The sequence below is a fragment of the Corythoichthys intestinalis genome, chromosome 1 (genome assembly GCF_030265065.1).
Source record: "Corythoichthys intestinalis isolate RoL2023-P3 chromosome 1, ASM3026506v1, whole genome shotgun sequence".
In the NCBI taxonomy this organism is placed as follows: Eukaryota; Metazoa; Chordata; class Actinopteri; order Syngnathiformes; family Syngnathidae; genus Corythoichthys; species Corythoichthys intestinalis.
In genome coordinates this window covers 13754227-13770371 of record NC_080395.1, presented here as the reverse complement: position 1 = coordinate 13770371, position 16145 = coordinate 13754227, and the positions used below count along the sequence as shown (strand labels likewise).

The 16145-nt window shown below is 40.3% G+C and overlaps 1 protein-coding gene and 1 long non-coding RNA gene across 3 annotated transcripts in view; both read left to right on the top strand.

Moving 5' to 3' along the window:
* Positions 1–15549, top strand: part of LOC130923357 (oocyte zinc finger protein XlCOF6-like) — a 59181-nt gene extending 43632 nt beyond the window's left edge. For both annotated transcript variants that reach the window (XM_057849063.1, XM_057849047.1), the window contains 2 exons: positions 2487–2741; positions 13222–15549. In XM_057849063.1, coding sequence (XP_057705046.1) covers positions 2487–2741; positions 13222–13997 — 1031 coding nt within the window. In that variant the 3' untranslated portion in view covers positions 13998–15549. The remainder of the gene's footprint in view (positions 1–2486; positions 2742–13221) is intronic.
* LOC130923391 (uncharacterized) lies at positions 6186–7306 on the top strand. The gene is made up of 3 exons (XR_009064698.1): positions 6186–6434; positions 6500–6550; positions 6943–7306. It is a non-coding gene; the product is annotated as an uncharacterized LOC130923391 (long non-coding RNA).
* Positions 15550–16145: the final 596 nt, after the last annotated feature.

Sequence of the window (16145 nt, the reverse complement as noted above, 5' to 3'; positions counted from 1 at the left end):
GATCAGCTGACTGGAAGAGTCTCAGAAAATTAACTATTAAAAGGCCAGGGGCCGTCACAGTAAACTTTTAAAAAAATCTTCACTGTTCTTAAAATATGGCTTGTCTATACTGTACCAAGATGCTTTGCATTGCAGTGATTCTCACATTTCAACATTGGTTGACTACCGGGTGGCATGGTGGCCCAGTGGTTAGCACGTCCACCTCACAGTTCTGAGATGAAGGGTTCAATCCCGGGCCATCCTGTGTGGAGTTAGTATGTTCTCCCTGTGACTGTGTGGCTTTTCACATCCCAAAAACGTGGTGGGCTGTTTGAACACTCTAAATTGTCCGTAGGTATGAGTGTGTGGTGTGAATTGTCTCATGTCGCATGTCTCAATGTGCCCTGTCCTGTGGGCATACAAAGTATCACGATACGTCACCATTTCGATGTATTGTCATACCACCACTTCTCAAATAGTGGACATGATGTCAGGGCAAGGTGCATGTGACCTCAGGGACTCGTTTTCATTTTGGAGCCACATTTATGGCAATTACAGCTAATGTGGGCCAGGCTACCTTATTTTGGCCAAAATAAGTTAACTTATTGGCTGCCAAACACAGTGCTAGACGTCCAATCCATTTTCAATCCGTCCCAGTCACAATGGATTGGACGTCGAGTGCCATCAATTGCACTGGAAGATGAGCATTTACAGCCAGTCCTTCCAGTATAAGTGAATTGGACGTCCGTTCTTTTCAATGGCTGGCAATGAGTTCATTTTGCGGCACTTTCTTGTAATTTTAGGGTACTTACAGTTGACTCCCTGTACATTTTTATAGTTTCCTGTTGGTTTTGGGGGGCATTTTAAGATAGCCTTCTGTTCATTGTTTGATTCTTGTTGATTTTGGGACATTTCTAGGTCACATCCTGCTGATTTTGTGGCACTTCCTGTTAGTTTTGAGCAATTTTGGGGTCACTTCCTTGTTAATGCATCGGCTCCCATTGATTGTGCCATTTTGATGGATGTAACCGGTCTGCCTGTAGCCGCGCCGCCACCTTGTCCAGGTCAGGACCCGTGTGCACCTGTTACACACGGACTGCACCTAGCTATCAGTATGTCGCGTTATTTTGTAGCAGCGTGTGTGTGACTTCTGTGAGAGTTTTTATGATAGTACAATTTACAGTGGATCATCTTAGCACTCAGTGAAAGTATAATCCAATAGTGTAACCTACAATATGTCGGCTTAATGACCACAGCTTTTTTTCTGTATGTGCTTGCTTTATTCTGTGTCATTACTGTCATCATAAAATCTTGAATGTTTCATTTTCATCAGTTACAGCAGTATAGCTCGATTAATGTGTGGGTGTTTGTGTAGGGGTGTGTGCATTTCAGAAAATGCTCTGGAAAAAAATCAAACAAAATGGTTAAGATGCCTGTTTTTTCGCAGTAAGAACTTGAAGTAAACACTTGTCTTGAGTGATCATGTCACAGCAGCCATTGACAATAAGTTGTCTGATACTCGGTCCTCTGAAATGCACTGTTCAAGCCCCTCTTCCTGTAAGTCACTTGTGTTACAATGACATTTTTGCACAGTGGCCATAGCAATATTTACAATGTCGTACGTTGTTTAAGTCATACAAGCCGTTTTAAATGTTTCTACTTGAATGTTTATTGTTTACAAGAGATTTTTATATACTTAACATTTACACTGAATGCACAGTTTTTGAATATGTTCAGTTGAAAGCTGGTAAATAAATTAGTGAGAAATGGTTAATTTGTATTTCATGCATTCATTCAGATTTTCGCGTCATTTATCGTTATCGAGGTAAATCTGCTTGATTTACCGTGGTAAGTACATAAGGTCATATCGCCCAGCCCTAACTTTAATTGACTGGCTTTCTAGTACTGCGCTAGCTAGTACGCGTTGACGGAATGACAGACTAGAAAGCCGTTGGATAGCATGCTAGCAAACTGCAAAATCTGCCGCTCATTTGGTGTGTGATGTCTTCTGGTGGGATATTTTTTTTGTGGCAGGGACAAGGAAGCTGTGAAAGTAAGACTATTTGTGTTCTACATTGTTGATGAAGCCTTTTCTGTCCCTTTTTTTGGAATGGATTTGTGTCAAAAATGTTATGCTATCCTTTTAAAGTCACTTGTTGTAGCATGTCATGGCACGTTCAAATAAAAATTAAGGGTACCATGACTGCAAAACTAGGATTAACTCATGTTCAGTACTATTGCAGTCCTATTGCAGACTTCACAGGGCCATCACGTCACCAAGTTTGTTGATTAAAATCCATATTAAATCAACCTGACAGTTAATGATCAATTTTAAATAGGCATGTGCTTAGCTGCCATTGATGGTGATAGATGTACAATCTATTTGAAGTCTAAGCGTCTCTTCCACTTCAAAAGAATGGACGTCTATGTGACAAACAAATACAAATTCACAGCAGAAGGATGATTGGCAAATCAAATGATTTTCTTTTTCACCTTGTGTCCCGCAGAAGCCATTAAAAAAGATCTTCACCCTGAGAAGCACGACGCCAACCATGTTAAGCAGGAGAAGGAGTCGGAGATGCCATCCATAAAAAAGGAGGCGGAGCCAGAGACCCGCAGCATAAAAGAAGAACAGGAAGATGAAATCACCAAGTTTCCAATGATTGTCTCTGTGAAGAGCGAAGTCGATGAAGGTCCAATGGAAGTGAGCAGAGCAGCAAAACGTTCGCGCGGGAGCTCATTTCAACACCTGACCACAAAAGGTGAGGCACAATTGCAACCGGTGTTCTGCCAAAATATCCTACATCGGCGAAACGTGCTACATTAGTCGAATTTGACACCTAAAGTACTACCGTGCGCTCTAAACTTGTTTTGTTTAGATGCATACAGGAATAAGGTACTAAAAAAATGCCTGCAGAAAATACTTAAATGTAGTTATATCAAATAAGGACGGTTTAAACACGCTACGTGACTAATGTGATCAACTGCTTCAAAGCTAACAAATAAAAACACAATGGTTAAAAGTATGAGAGGGTAATACATGCAAAAAGTAACTTTGAGGCTGTGAAAAGGTTCTAAATAACTAAATAAAAACAAAAATAGTGAGTAATCGCCGCCTCTAACCGATGTGCGCATGCGTGTGAATGCATGCGCAAGCGCCCTGAGCATTGTGTAGGACGTTTCGCCGCGTAGTAAGGAATGGCCCGAACACCGGACGACCTCTTCGCTCCACTCTCGGACAGTGATGATGTAACATCACACTCTTCTGGCTTTAGCACTGATGAGAAGGATGTTGACTTTGACCAAAATGCGCCAAAGTCCTTAAACAAGTCATCATTGAAAAGAGACACAAAAGAATGCGCCGGTAGGAAACCTTTCGCCTGCTCATTTTGCGTAAAAGATTTTCTTGGAAGCGGCTCTTAACAAGACATGTGCGTATGCACACCAATGAGAAACCTTTCGCCTGCTCAGTTTGTGGTAAAACATTTCCTGAGAATGGAGACTTAATCAGGCACGCTAGAACGCACACCAAAGAGAAACCTTTCGCCTGCTCACTCTGCGAGAAAAGATTTTCTTGCAAGCATCACATAACAAGGCACATGCGTACTCACACAGGAGAGAAGCCTTTTGGGTGCTCACATTGTGATAAAAGATTTTATACGAAGCAAGAGTTAACAAGACACGTGGAGACAGACTAGAGGAAAGCCTTTCCCCTGCTCAGTTTGCAGTAAAAGATTCACTGAAATTGGAGAGTTAATCATACACACAAGAAGACACAATGGAGAGAAGCCTTTTGCCTGCACGTCTTGTGGTAAAAGATTCCCTGAGAAAGGAGAGTTAATCAGGCACGCAGAAAGGCACATTGTTGAGAAGCCTTTTGCCTGTTCTCTTTGTGATAAAAGATTTTCTTGGAAGCATCACATAACAAGGCACATGCGTACGCACACAGGAGAGAAGCCTTTCGTGATAAATGATTTTGCACGAAGCAAGAGGTAACGAAACACACGAGTACGCACACTGGAGAAAAGCCTTTCCCCTGCTCAGTTTGTGGTAAAAGATTCACTGAGAACGGAGAGTTAAGCAGGCACGCAAAAAGGCACACTGGAGAAAACCCTTTCCTCTGCTCAGTGTGTGGTAAAAGATTCGCTGAGAACGGAGAGTTAAGCAGGCACGCAAGAACGCACACCGGAGATAAGCCTTTCGCCTGCTCACTTTGCGATAAGCGATTTCCTTGGAAGCATCACATAACAAGGCACATGCGCACGCACACAGGGGAGAAACCTTTTGCCTGTTCACTTTGTAACAAAAGATTTTGTACGAAGCAAGAGTTAAGAAGACACACGAGGACACATACTGGAGAAAACTCCTTCCCTTGCTAAGTGTGTGTTGAAAGATTCAGAGAGAACGGAGAGTTACTCTGGCACGCAAGAACCCACACTGGAGAAAACTAGATATCGACCAGTACGAGTTTTTCTGGACCGATACCATTTATTAGTAGTTAGAGGGGCAGATAACCGATTTTTGGAGCCAATATTCATTTGCTGAAAATATTGAATAATGCAAACACTGAGTTTCATTGAAATGCCTAAAGCATGTTTATTCAATCTCACAAATAAAAGATAATAGCTCCAGAAGTGCGTGAATTTCCTCAACTCAGAAACATCTCTGACAAATTTGAATAAAGGGTGAAATAAATAGCTCTCTAGAAAATAATTTTTATCCAAAATTAAAAAAGTTTTAAAGATGTTACTACTGTCCTACCCTTCATAATTAAAATTATATTTAAACAAGAATAACATAGAAAAATGCTTGTGTTTGTTAAATGCTTCATTGAGTGAGTCCAGTCAAATCACGAAAGTGAACCAAGTGCACACAAATCACAACTCTACGGTTTTATGGTGCCACTGTTTATGTATATACAGTATGAATGAGCTGCAACAGACATCCAATATATAGATTATGATGTGCCACTTTTTTGGCCATGATACAACAGACAAAATGGTAAAATATAAAAATGGTGAAATGTCGTGATTAGGGCTGTCAAATTATCGCGTTAACGGGCGGTAATTCATTTTTTAAATTAATCACATTAAAATATTTGGCGCAAATAATGCATGCACGGAATGACCTGTTCATGTGTTGCCTCAAACAGTTTACAATGACCCCGTTTTAGCACAATGAGAGCGAAAAGGCAGAGAAATGCGAGTGGACACAGGCGTTCATTGGACCGTGCCTTTTATTGGCTTAATATTTGGCAGCCACTACTAACAGTCCTGGTTGCCCAACTCCCCATCATGCATTTTGGCGGAGCAGGAGACGATCTTTTGCTTAACACACCTAGTTGAACACTACGCAGAACATACTGTACACCATTTGCAGCCAGCACTGACAATCATGGTTGCCCAACCTTCCATCATGCATTTTGGCAGAGCAGGAGACGTTCTTTTTCTGAACACGCCCAATTGAACACAAAGCAGAACATACTGTATACCAAATGCGGCCACCAATGACAGTCATGGTTGCCTAATTTCCCATCATGCATTTGGGCGGAACAGTTAAGTCGCTACAGTATCGTTTAGTGAAAGCACAACAAAAATAATATTCTTATCTCTTAAAAAAATTATGTTCACAAATAGAAAAGCGCTCAATGCCAAGAGAACTGGAATTCCCAATCAAAATAGCTATGCAAAATACACCTAAAACTTGCTGCTCGGCGACGTCAACAATGGTAAGCTTTTAGTTTATTTTTTGATAGAAAATTTTACAAATTCTATTAAAATGAAAACATTAAGAGGGGTTTTAATACAAAATTACCATAACTTGTACTCAAATTTATCTTTTAAGAACTACAAGTCTTTTTATCTGCGGATCCCTTTAACAGAAAGAATGTTAATAATGTTAATGCCATCTTGTTGATTTATTGTCATCGTAAACAAATATAGTGATCCCTCGCTACTTCGCGCTTCAAACTTTGCGCCTTCAGTCTATCGCGGATCCGTGTCTCTGTCGCTCGCTGTCTGATTCCCCTGGCAAGCACTGCCTGCATTGAAGTTGCTTACTTAAAGGGGAACTGAAGAGCTTTTCAGATTTCGCTCTTAAGTGTTTTACTCAGTTGAATTGTATTAAATGCGTCATTCGCTCTCTCAAAAAGTCACTTAAAAAAAAATTAATAATAATTGACCACGTAGTTTTTGAGTTATGGCCATAGCAACACCATAGCAACGAGGGACGCGCCGTCCTGCCGACCCCTACCTCGTGACGTAACTTCCAGGAAGCCTCGCCACCACTCTGAACACGGAAATATAGCACCACGCTATCCTCGCCATATATTGCAAACATTTTCTGGGTTTTGCTCGCGGGATTTGTCATGCCATCTCGATGTGTAGCGATATGAATTACTCACAGGAAGACTCGAGACTCTAGGAGTGGTCCAAAAAAAAACTTCTCCTGCAAAGGTTTGGACCGTTTTTGTTAGCATGCATACAGGTCCCCAATCGGCTCATTGTTTTCATCGTTTCAGCCACGACAGCTTTGAAAACCTACAACAATGCAACCTTGGTTTTCCAAAGACGTAAGTAGAACATTAATGGCTTTTTTTTTGTTAAACGAGGGGGACTCCTACTGCCAGTTTGTTGAAGTGCGACTTTTTTTTTTTTTTTTTTTTTTTTTGCTGTTGGCCTGTCATAAGTAGATAGGTTGGCTGACATGTCGTCTACTCATGTGATTTTATTACTATATCAATAGGTGATATGTAAATTCAAATGTCCCCAGCACCAAATAGGTCCTTGGCTCGTTTTTTAAATTTCAACATCAAGATCTGCCTATTTGAAGAGGGAACAATAGCATCAAATAGATGCTGCTATGACTGGGGCATTATTATTTGATCACCAAGAAATTATTATTAAATTAAAATTAGGATTCATCCAATATTTTCATGCTGCTGTGATTTTTTTTTCCCTCCAGGAAGCCAAACATAAAAAATTAAGTGGCGGAAACCCTCAACATGATGAAAAAAGCGTTGCAAGTCAGTTGCCACCCAGTTTCCCAAAATCAAGAGAGAGTGGGTCGAGTCATATGATGACCGAAGTGATGCGGTGTCCAGCGATGACGACTGAAGAGATCCTATGAGGCCTGCCAGATGCTGAATTTCTTCCGTCTGCGACATCAGATGACGATGATTTAGGAGAAATAAATGTAGCAAATTTTGATGACATGAAATCATAAACTAGTCATATATACAGTACACATTTTTTAAAATCAAGTTACCTTCATATTTTAATGATAATGCATTATCTTTGTATAGAGAACACTTCATGCTACAGAAAAGAGTAAATACATATTTCCCACTGCCATTATCATTTTTCAATGTTGCGCTAGTGCGTTGCTCTCCTAACTTTGTGTTGCTTACTAAAATTATGCTCTTTGATGTGTGCCGTTGTGTGCTTGGTATAACATGTGTCACAATCTGACAACGAAAGCTAATGCTGATTCAACATAAACCTGGTATCATTATTACGGCCTATTGAATATTTTTTCAGAATGTAATATAATTACAATATTTTATATAACAATAGAATACATTAAACAGTCAACAAAATGTGTCAATGTTGTTAACAATTTATGGGGTTTTTTTTTTAAATGAAATTCATGCCCCTGTCAGTGCTTCAGCCTCCGCAAGTTTGGCTCTCACGTCTGGGATCTCCTGATGACATAGGCATACTCTTGGAAGGGTAATTACTTGATGGTTTACAGCAACACCTGGAAAATAAAATGGTTTTGTCATTTATTTTGAAATATCAATAACATTTCATTCATTTAGCCACATTTGGGCTAGCTTTATCATATTTAGATCGGTAGGAGCTGTCCCATTACCTAATATCCAGTTTTAGCTATGTGTAGAGCATTCATTTAGCCACATTTGGGCTAGCTTTATCATATTTAGATCGGTAGGAGCTGTCCCATTACCTAATATCCAGTTTTAGCTATGTGTAGAGCATTCATTTAGCCACATTTGGGCTAGCTTTATCATATTTAGATCGGTAGGAGCTGTCCCATTACCTAATATCCAGTTTTAGCTATGTGTAGAGCATGGAAAAATATACAACCATGTAATCGCATTCTAATAAAAAAAATCACGATGCTGGACTTACCACTCACTCTCCCGTTCGTGAAGTGTCGAGCTGTCAATTGGCGTCATGACGCCATCTGCTGTGTCAAGTAAATCGCCGTCATCTGACGCCTCAGGTTCAAACATGTAGGGATTAATTGTAGTTCATCTTTCCTGGGAGCCTTTGCCATCATTAGCGTCACGAAAGAGCGATCCTGAATGGTTACCTTTGGTGGAAATATCACTGACATCGTTGTTGCTGCTATGTTAGCTGTGGGTAGTCTTCTGTTGCCTACGTCACACTTCCGGGTTTGCGAAGGGACCATTAACGGAGTGCAAAAAAAATAAAAAAACGCAAATTATCCTTACAATTACGTGTTGATAATGTCATGGTTGTTTTGACGAACTTGTCCCAAGTTTATATTGATAAAATTACACCAAAATCCAGAAAGGTCTTCAGTTCCTCTTTAAGTTAACGATGGTGACAGATGATTGTGCTGCACATGTCAATCATCGTTTAACTGCCAATAAATGTTAACAAGTTTGATCTTTGTGTCCATACGCGGATGGGTGGAGATAGTGAAGTGCGCGCTGTAATGTGTGTGCGTGGCGAGGTTAGAGGCAGCCGGCTCTGCGTGATTGTGTGTGTGTGTGTGTGTGTGTGTGTGTGTGTGTGTGTGTGTGTGTGTGTGTGTGTGTGTGTGTGTGTGTGTGTGTGTGTGTGTGTGGAGGGGGGGGGGCAACCGCTGGAATGAATGTGCGTGTATATACTAAAAAATCATTTATTATATGACAATATAGGCTACTGTATATTTTTTTTAAATACTACTTTTGAAAAAAGTGTAAAAACATGTCTTATATGTATCTCTTTCCAATGCTAAATCTGAATAAATAAATTGTACACACAAGAATTTTTTTTTTTTTTTTTTAATTTATTTATTTATTTTTTGGGGGGGTGGGGGGTGCGCTTCTTCGCGGTTTTTCATTTATCGGGGCGGGTTCTGGTCCCCTGTGATCGCGAAAAACGAATCGCGAAAAACGAGGGATCACTGTACAGCACTTATGTACAGTATGTTGAATGTTTATGTCAGTCTTGTGTCTTTCCATTCCAACAATAAATTACAGAAAAATATGGCATATTTTAGAGATGGTTTGAATTGCAATTAATTTCGATTAATTAATTTTTAAGCTGTGATTAACTCGATTAAAAAATTTACTCATTTGACCGCCCTAGTCGTGATACTTTACATCCCAAAAGGTTATCGATATGCTCTTGCCAAGAATCGAGATATCGGTTTTAAAAGGTGTCAATGTTTTAAACGAAAAAAAAAAGGAACCATCAAGTTGCTACCAATAAATTCCATCATAATACTGTCTCAGTTAACTCAATGGCTGCCATTGACGGCGCTCGACGCCCAATCCATTAAGACCAGGAAGGGTGAATAAACGTTCGTCCGCTCGAAACCAGAACGTTCACTCTTTGCAATTGTCAGGGCATTTACAGGTCGCTTTCTGTTCATTTCAGGGTATTTACTGGTCACTTCCTGTTGAGTTTAAGTCATCACCTTTTCATTCCAAAGTCATTTCCTGTTGATTTTGGGTTACAGAACAGTAAGTAACCCATAAAATGCCCGAAAATCAAGTGACTGAAAATCAACAGGTAATGACCTGAAATGGCCCAAAATGACCTCGTTACCAGGCATTGGCTACCCCTGACGGCCATAGAAGTGGGAGGAGCTCATTCACTGCCACCCACCCAATTCAAATGGATTGGACTTCTTCTAGTAATAAACTTACAGCACAAGGATGAAGATAGCTTGTTTTTCTGTTTATTAGTTTTGTAGAATATTTTCCTGACCATCCATTCCCTACTGCTTAATCCGGGGTCGGGCCGCGGAGGCAGCAGCTTTAGCAGGAAAGCCCAGACTTCCTTCTCCCCAGCCACTTAAACCAGCTCCTCCGGCGAAATCCCATGGCGCTCCCAGGCCAGCCGAGAGACATAGTCACTCCAGTATCCTGGGGAGGGAGGCGTCAAGAAAGTATCCGAACCAGATGCCCGAGCCACTTCAACTGGCTCCTCTCAACGCTGAGGAGTAGCGGCTCGACACATAGTCCCTCCCGGATGACCGAGCTTCTCACCCTAGATTTCCTGACCAATGTATCGATAGTTGCTGTATCGCCATATCGTGAGATCATCGTTATCGTGAACTTTGTATCGCAAATCGTATTATACTGTGAGGTACCGAGAGGTTCCCACCCCTACTACACATATTACACTGAAAATCCAGCGCCTGAAAATTTTTACTTCCGGTTCACTGGACGCAATGTCTGTACTCTCGCTCGACTTGCAGTTTGTTGTGTACCCTAACCAAATGCGCTTCAGTGCAAACTCATCGGGTAAGTACCCAAGTAAACGTTTAGTGGACTAAAACGTCCTAACCTGAAGCTTAGGGAAAGTCGTTTGGCTTTTTGTTGAAGCTTACCAGGCTCACTTAATTTAGTTGTATTTAGCTTAGCTTGCTAGCGAGGATGCTCTAACACATTTTGATTATATAGATCAATAGATAGCTTTGATTCACAGACTCAAGGTCCAGATTACAACAGCCCAATACATGGAAAATTAGTAAGAGGAATTAAAGAGAGCTACATTAGCATGCCGCTTTTCTTAAAATGACAATCTATGGACCTGTTATCAAACCAAGGTGGACTTTCTAATTAACAACATAGTCATTGTCTGTTAATATACACAAGTGCAAATTTATGTAAGTCAAACCTATATTTAATGGGTTTCATAATGAGCTGTCCTTTACAAATAACCTTTAAATAAAGAGCAGCAAAACTGAGGAAACCTTTCAATCTATTTGATATATCACACTTGGGGGAAAAAACACTCGCAATTTTGATATTTAATTTTCAACTATAGTTCGTTTGTTGACACCCTACATATTACTGTTTTATACTCTGTAGTCTTATATGCACCTGTTCAAATTTGTGTTAAGAAGTACACAGGCATTTTTGCCATAGGCTACGTTCATACTACAGGTCTTAATGCACGAATCCGATTTTTTCGTGTTTTTCCGACTCGAGTGAGGCATTAACTTGACGGTCTGAACGTGACAAGTCGCATAGAACGGGACCATTTCAAATCCGATCTGGGTCACTTTCGTATGTGGTCTAAATCCGATCTGGGCCACATTTTTCCAGACTGTCGCGGCGGTCTGTACTGTCCAGTCCCTCAAAACGGATTTAATGCAGCAATTACGTCATCAAAAAGCGAGAGATGGTACGGTAGCTACGGTAGCGATGCAGCTGTGCGTTATTAGCGCCTAGCTTGCCTTGAACACGGCTTTTTAGGAAAGGTCGGACTTGACAACAGTCATAAAAAAATAAGAATAGGTTTGAGGATAAGCCTGCTCCATATAAGCAATATTTCAACAATGCTTACACGGCCGAGAGTTGGGGCAAACTGCTCGTATGTGTGTGTGACATGCACGAACAGTGCGTGCATGCTATCGATCCATATACTTTGAATATAAACCTGTACATGGATTATTTATGCCTGTTATTTGTGTCCTCTTTTTAATAAGCAAAATATGATATCCCTGGAATGACGGATGACAGCCAGCATGTGTGATTGTATGGTCATTTGTTTTGATGCTTCTGCGCATGCGGGTCGTCTTGCTCAGCGCATGTCGGATTTATGTCGGGCGTATGCGTAATACTTGAATGGTCTCAATGGACAAAGGCAGTCTGAACGGGCACGCCAAAAAACCAGATATGACAAAAAATCGGATTCGTGCATTAAGACCTTTAGTATGGACTTAGCCATATTGTTTGTATGTATGGTTCAAATTTTTTTTTCTTTCCGCATAACGCAACAGTATTTATTGTTTAGGTATTGCGGCATGTGTAAATGCAGCCGGTTAAGTCCCTTGTCAGAGTGTGAAGGCTGATTAAGTAGATATCTTGGGACTAAAGTTCAGGCCAGTGTTTACGACGTCATTTCTTCGCGGCAAGATGAAAATCTGTAAGCAAAGTGGAAAAATAGTGAAATAAAATTGTTACTGGAAAATTAGGGCCGAGGAAAATAACACAGCGATAGGTCCGAGTGTGTCTTGCTATTTCGGCATCCATCTTTGTTAGTGTGGTTTGCTTTGCCGCACAAAAGTAACGTAATTTTCAGGTAATAAAATCCCATCCACCGTTGACGCGGTACATGTCTAAAAGTGTCCTACCCGTATTATTCATTCACTCATGTCTGAAAGCTACGATACTGTTAAATCCCGCCTCATATTAAACAGGAATTTAGCCGGATTGTGCCCTTTGTGTCACTGGATTTGTTCGCTTAAATCCTGATGGATCTGACACTGACAGCTAACTACCATTTTTATGCCTATGTTTGGCTGCCATTAACGACGATAGACGTTCAATCTATTTGAAGTGGGAGGGTTCTTGCTGTTCATTCACTGCCACCCGCCCACTTGAAATGGATGGACGTCTACATGTGATATACCGCATTGGCCCAAATATAAGACTGCCCTGATTATAAGACGACCCCCTCTTTTTCAAGACTCAAGTTTGAAAAAAGACTTTTTGAACACCAAATTAATTTTTACACAGAAAATAATTACAGTACATCTGAAACAAATGATTATGCTTTTTCTCTCAAATATATTGTTATGTTATTTTTCCTCATTGAAATCTTAATATCTGAACATTTACATATGTAAACTAAAGTGCATTCACATTCGTAAATGAATGGCTTCTGGTTTTTGAAATGTAAATAAACCAATCTATTTTGATAAAACAAAATTGCAATAACTGCATTAACCATCAAAGTGAAGTCTAACTGTAGTCTTGAAACAAATCTTAATAAGGAAAAGCATTGCAATAAAATAATGCAAACTGGTTAAACTTGAGAGTACAGAGATCTGTCATGACAGAACATCGCTTCAATGATATCTGGCGCCATCTAGCGTCGTAAATGGGTACCGAATATAGGACGACCCCCACCTTTTCAGTGTTATTTCAATGCAAAAAGCACCGTCTTATATTTGGGCCAATACGGTAAATAGAAATTCACAGCACAAAGACAATTTGAATGACGTGGTTTTATTTCATCCTGTGCCCCGCAGATGTTACAGTAGATGTTCTTCACTCTGAGAAGGATGATTCCCCACACATCCATCAGGAGGAGGAGTCTGAGACACCATACATCAAACAGGAGGCGGAGCCAGAGACCCCCTACATTAAAGAAGAACAGGAAGATAAACTCTCCAAGTTTCCAATAATTGTCAGCATAAAAAGTGAAAAAGATGAAGTTCCAAGCAAAGAAAGCGGAGCAGCAAACCCTTTAAAAGACAGCTCATTTCAACACCAGACAACAAAAGGTGAGGGACTATCCCAACCGGACGACCGCTCAGCTTTGCTCTCGGACAGCGACGATGTAACATCACACTCTCCTGACTATAACACTGATGAGGAGGATGTTGAATTTGACCAAAATGCTTTGAAATCCGTCAATAAGTCAACTTTGAAAAGACGCACAAAAGAATGTGCGGGTAGGAAACCTTTTGCCTGCTCAGTTTGTGAGAAAAGATTCACCGTGAAGGCAGAGTTAGATAGACACGCAAGAGCACACACTAGAGAGAAGCCTTTCGCCTGCCCATTTTGCGATAAAAGATTTCGTTTGAATCATCAATTGACTTCACACCTGAGTATACACACTGGAGAGAAGCCTTTCGCCTGCTCACTTTGCAATAAAAGATTTCGTTGGAATAATCAAATAACTAGACACATGAGTACACACACTGGAGAAAAGCCTTTTGCCAGTCCATTTTGTGAGAAAAAATTCACCAAGAAGGGAAATTTAGACGTGCACACACTGGAGAGAAACCTTTTTCCTGCTTAGATTGTGGTCAAGAATTCACCACAAATAGTGAATTACAAATTCATGCGATAACACACACCGGAGTGAAACCTTTTGTCTGCTCAGTGTGTGGCAACAGATTCAAAACAAATGTAGAATTTAACAGACACGCCAGAACACACAGCGAGGACAGACCTTTCACCTGCACGGTTTGCAGTGAAAGTTTTGCCTGGCATTCACAGTTAAAAAAACACGCAAGAACACACGCTGGAGAGAAGCCTTTCACTTGCTCACTTTGCGATAAAAGATTCTGCTTGAAGCACCTTTTACTATCACACATAAGTACACACACTGGATAGAAGCCTTTTGCCTGCTCACTATGCAACAAAAGATTTCGTTGGAATCACCAGTTCACTTCTCACATGAGTACACACACTGGAGGAAAGCATTTTGCGTGCTCAGTTTGTCAGAAAAGATTCAACAATAAAGGAAATTTAAACGTGCACACAATAACATACACCCGAGAGAAACCTTTTGTCCGCGCAGTTTGTGGTAAAGGATTCAAAACGAAGGTAGAATTAAACAGACACACAAGAAAACAGTGTGGAGAAACCTTTTGTCTGCCCAGTTTGTGGTATAGGATTCAAAACAAAAGTAGGATTAAACATGCACGCAAGAAAACACAGCGGGAAGAAACCTTTTACCTGCACAGTTTGTGGTGAAAGTTTTACCTGGCGTCAACAGTTAAAAAGACACACAAGAACACACACTGGGGAAAAAAAAGCCTTTTTACTGCTCAGTTTGCGGGAAGAGGTTCAGACAGAAGGCAGATTTAGAATCGCACACAAGAAAACACTGGGAAGAAACCTTGCACGGTTTGCGGTAAATGTTTTATCCTAGCTTCAAAAGTTAAAAATACACACAAGAAGTCGCACTAGGGGAAAAACTCTTTCAATTGAAGTGGTTAACAAACAATTTTGATTTCTGCCATGCATTTGCAGTGGAGAAAGCAGTTCAATTTCATTCGATTTCCCTTGAGCCTCTTTTTGGGGAAATAAAAAAGGTTACAATGATTTCCCCTCTTTTTCAGAACTCGCCAATATTCAGGATTTTTATTTTATATTATTGAATGGATTGGGTTACATCTTTTTCTGTTGAGGTTATTCCGTAACTTTATACTTTTTGTTATACTACATTTTTGTCGGTGTTGATGGCCGCTAGTCTTGCCTCACCTTCAATTGCCATGACAACGCAGAAGCAATAGTCTTTCAGTGAATTCATTGTTTTCTAAAATTGTATGTGAATTTATTTCTACTCTTCTTGTGTTTTCTACTGAATTTTGTTATATTTGTTATTCCAAAAGAATTTGGTGAAAAATTATTCTTGGTTGAAGTCACATGCGAATGGCGCGTACGAGAGCAAGTTCGAAAAAGAGAATTCCATGTCTGCGATCTGTTTTGATGTACAATTTATCCACTGTTGTTGTAATAAGGTGCACATGGTATGTAATTTTTATTTTGTTTCAATTTCAAGCTGCATTTATTTTGAGTCGTGTGCATTGTAATATTTGCTTCATTTTGGAATGACTGGACCTTTATACTACTACTATTAAAGACTTTTGTTCTATACTGTTTTTTTTTTTTTTTTTTTTTTTTACTTCTACGTTACGTTACGTCCCACGGACGGCTCGCCTAAGGGCGCAACATAAAACGAGCCACACAAGGTACGAGTGGACACAAATTTATTTACACAGTCAAACCCGCAATGAACAATAAATACAAAATGTGGATGAAGCGCAGCTTCAGGGTAAGCCCAGGCCAAAACAACAAAAGGAGTCTACACTTAAACCCCACCCGCTAACTAAACCCTCATTGTGAAAAAGAACAAAGACAGCCACTAACCTAGCTTCTTCCACTAAACAAAACAGGAGAAAACGGGTTGAACAGAAATGGCGACTTAGCCCTACTGCTTCAGTGCTCTTATTTACAGTGGTGAAAAAAAACGATCCAATAACGAATAAACACAAAAGACTTCACCGAAAAAGCGGGAGTGTATCAAACTAGCGATCAAACGCACACGAGAGTGAATGGCGAGCAAACAGCTGGCGAGGAGGACTGCGGCAGAATGCTGTCAAATGCAACCTCGTAGAGCGTTGACAGCGGCGGGATTATGAAGCTTGGCGCCTTTTTC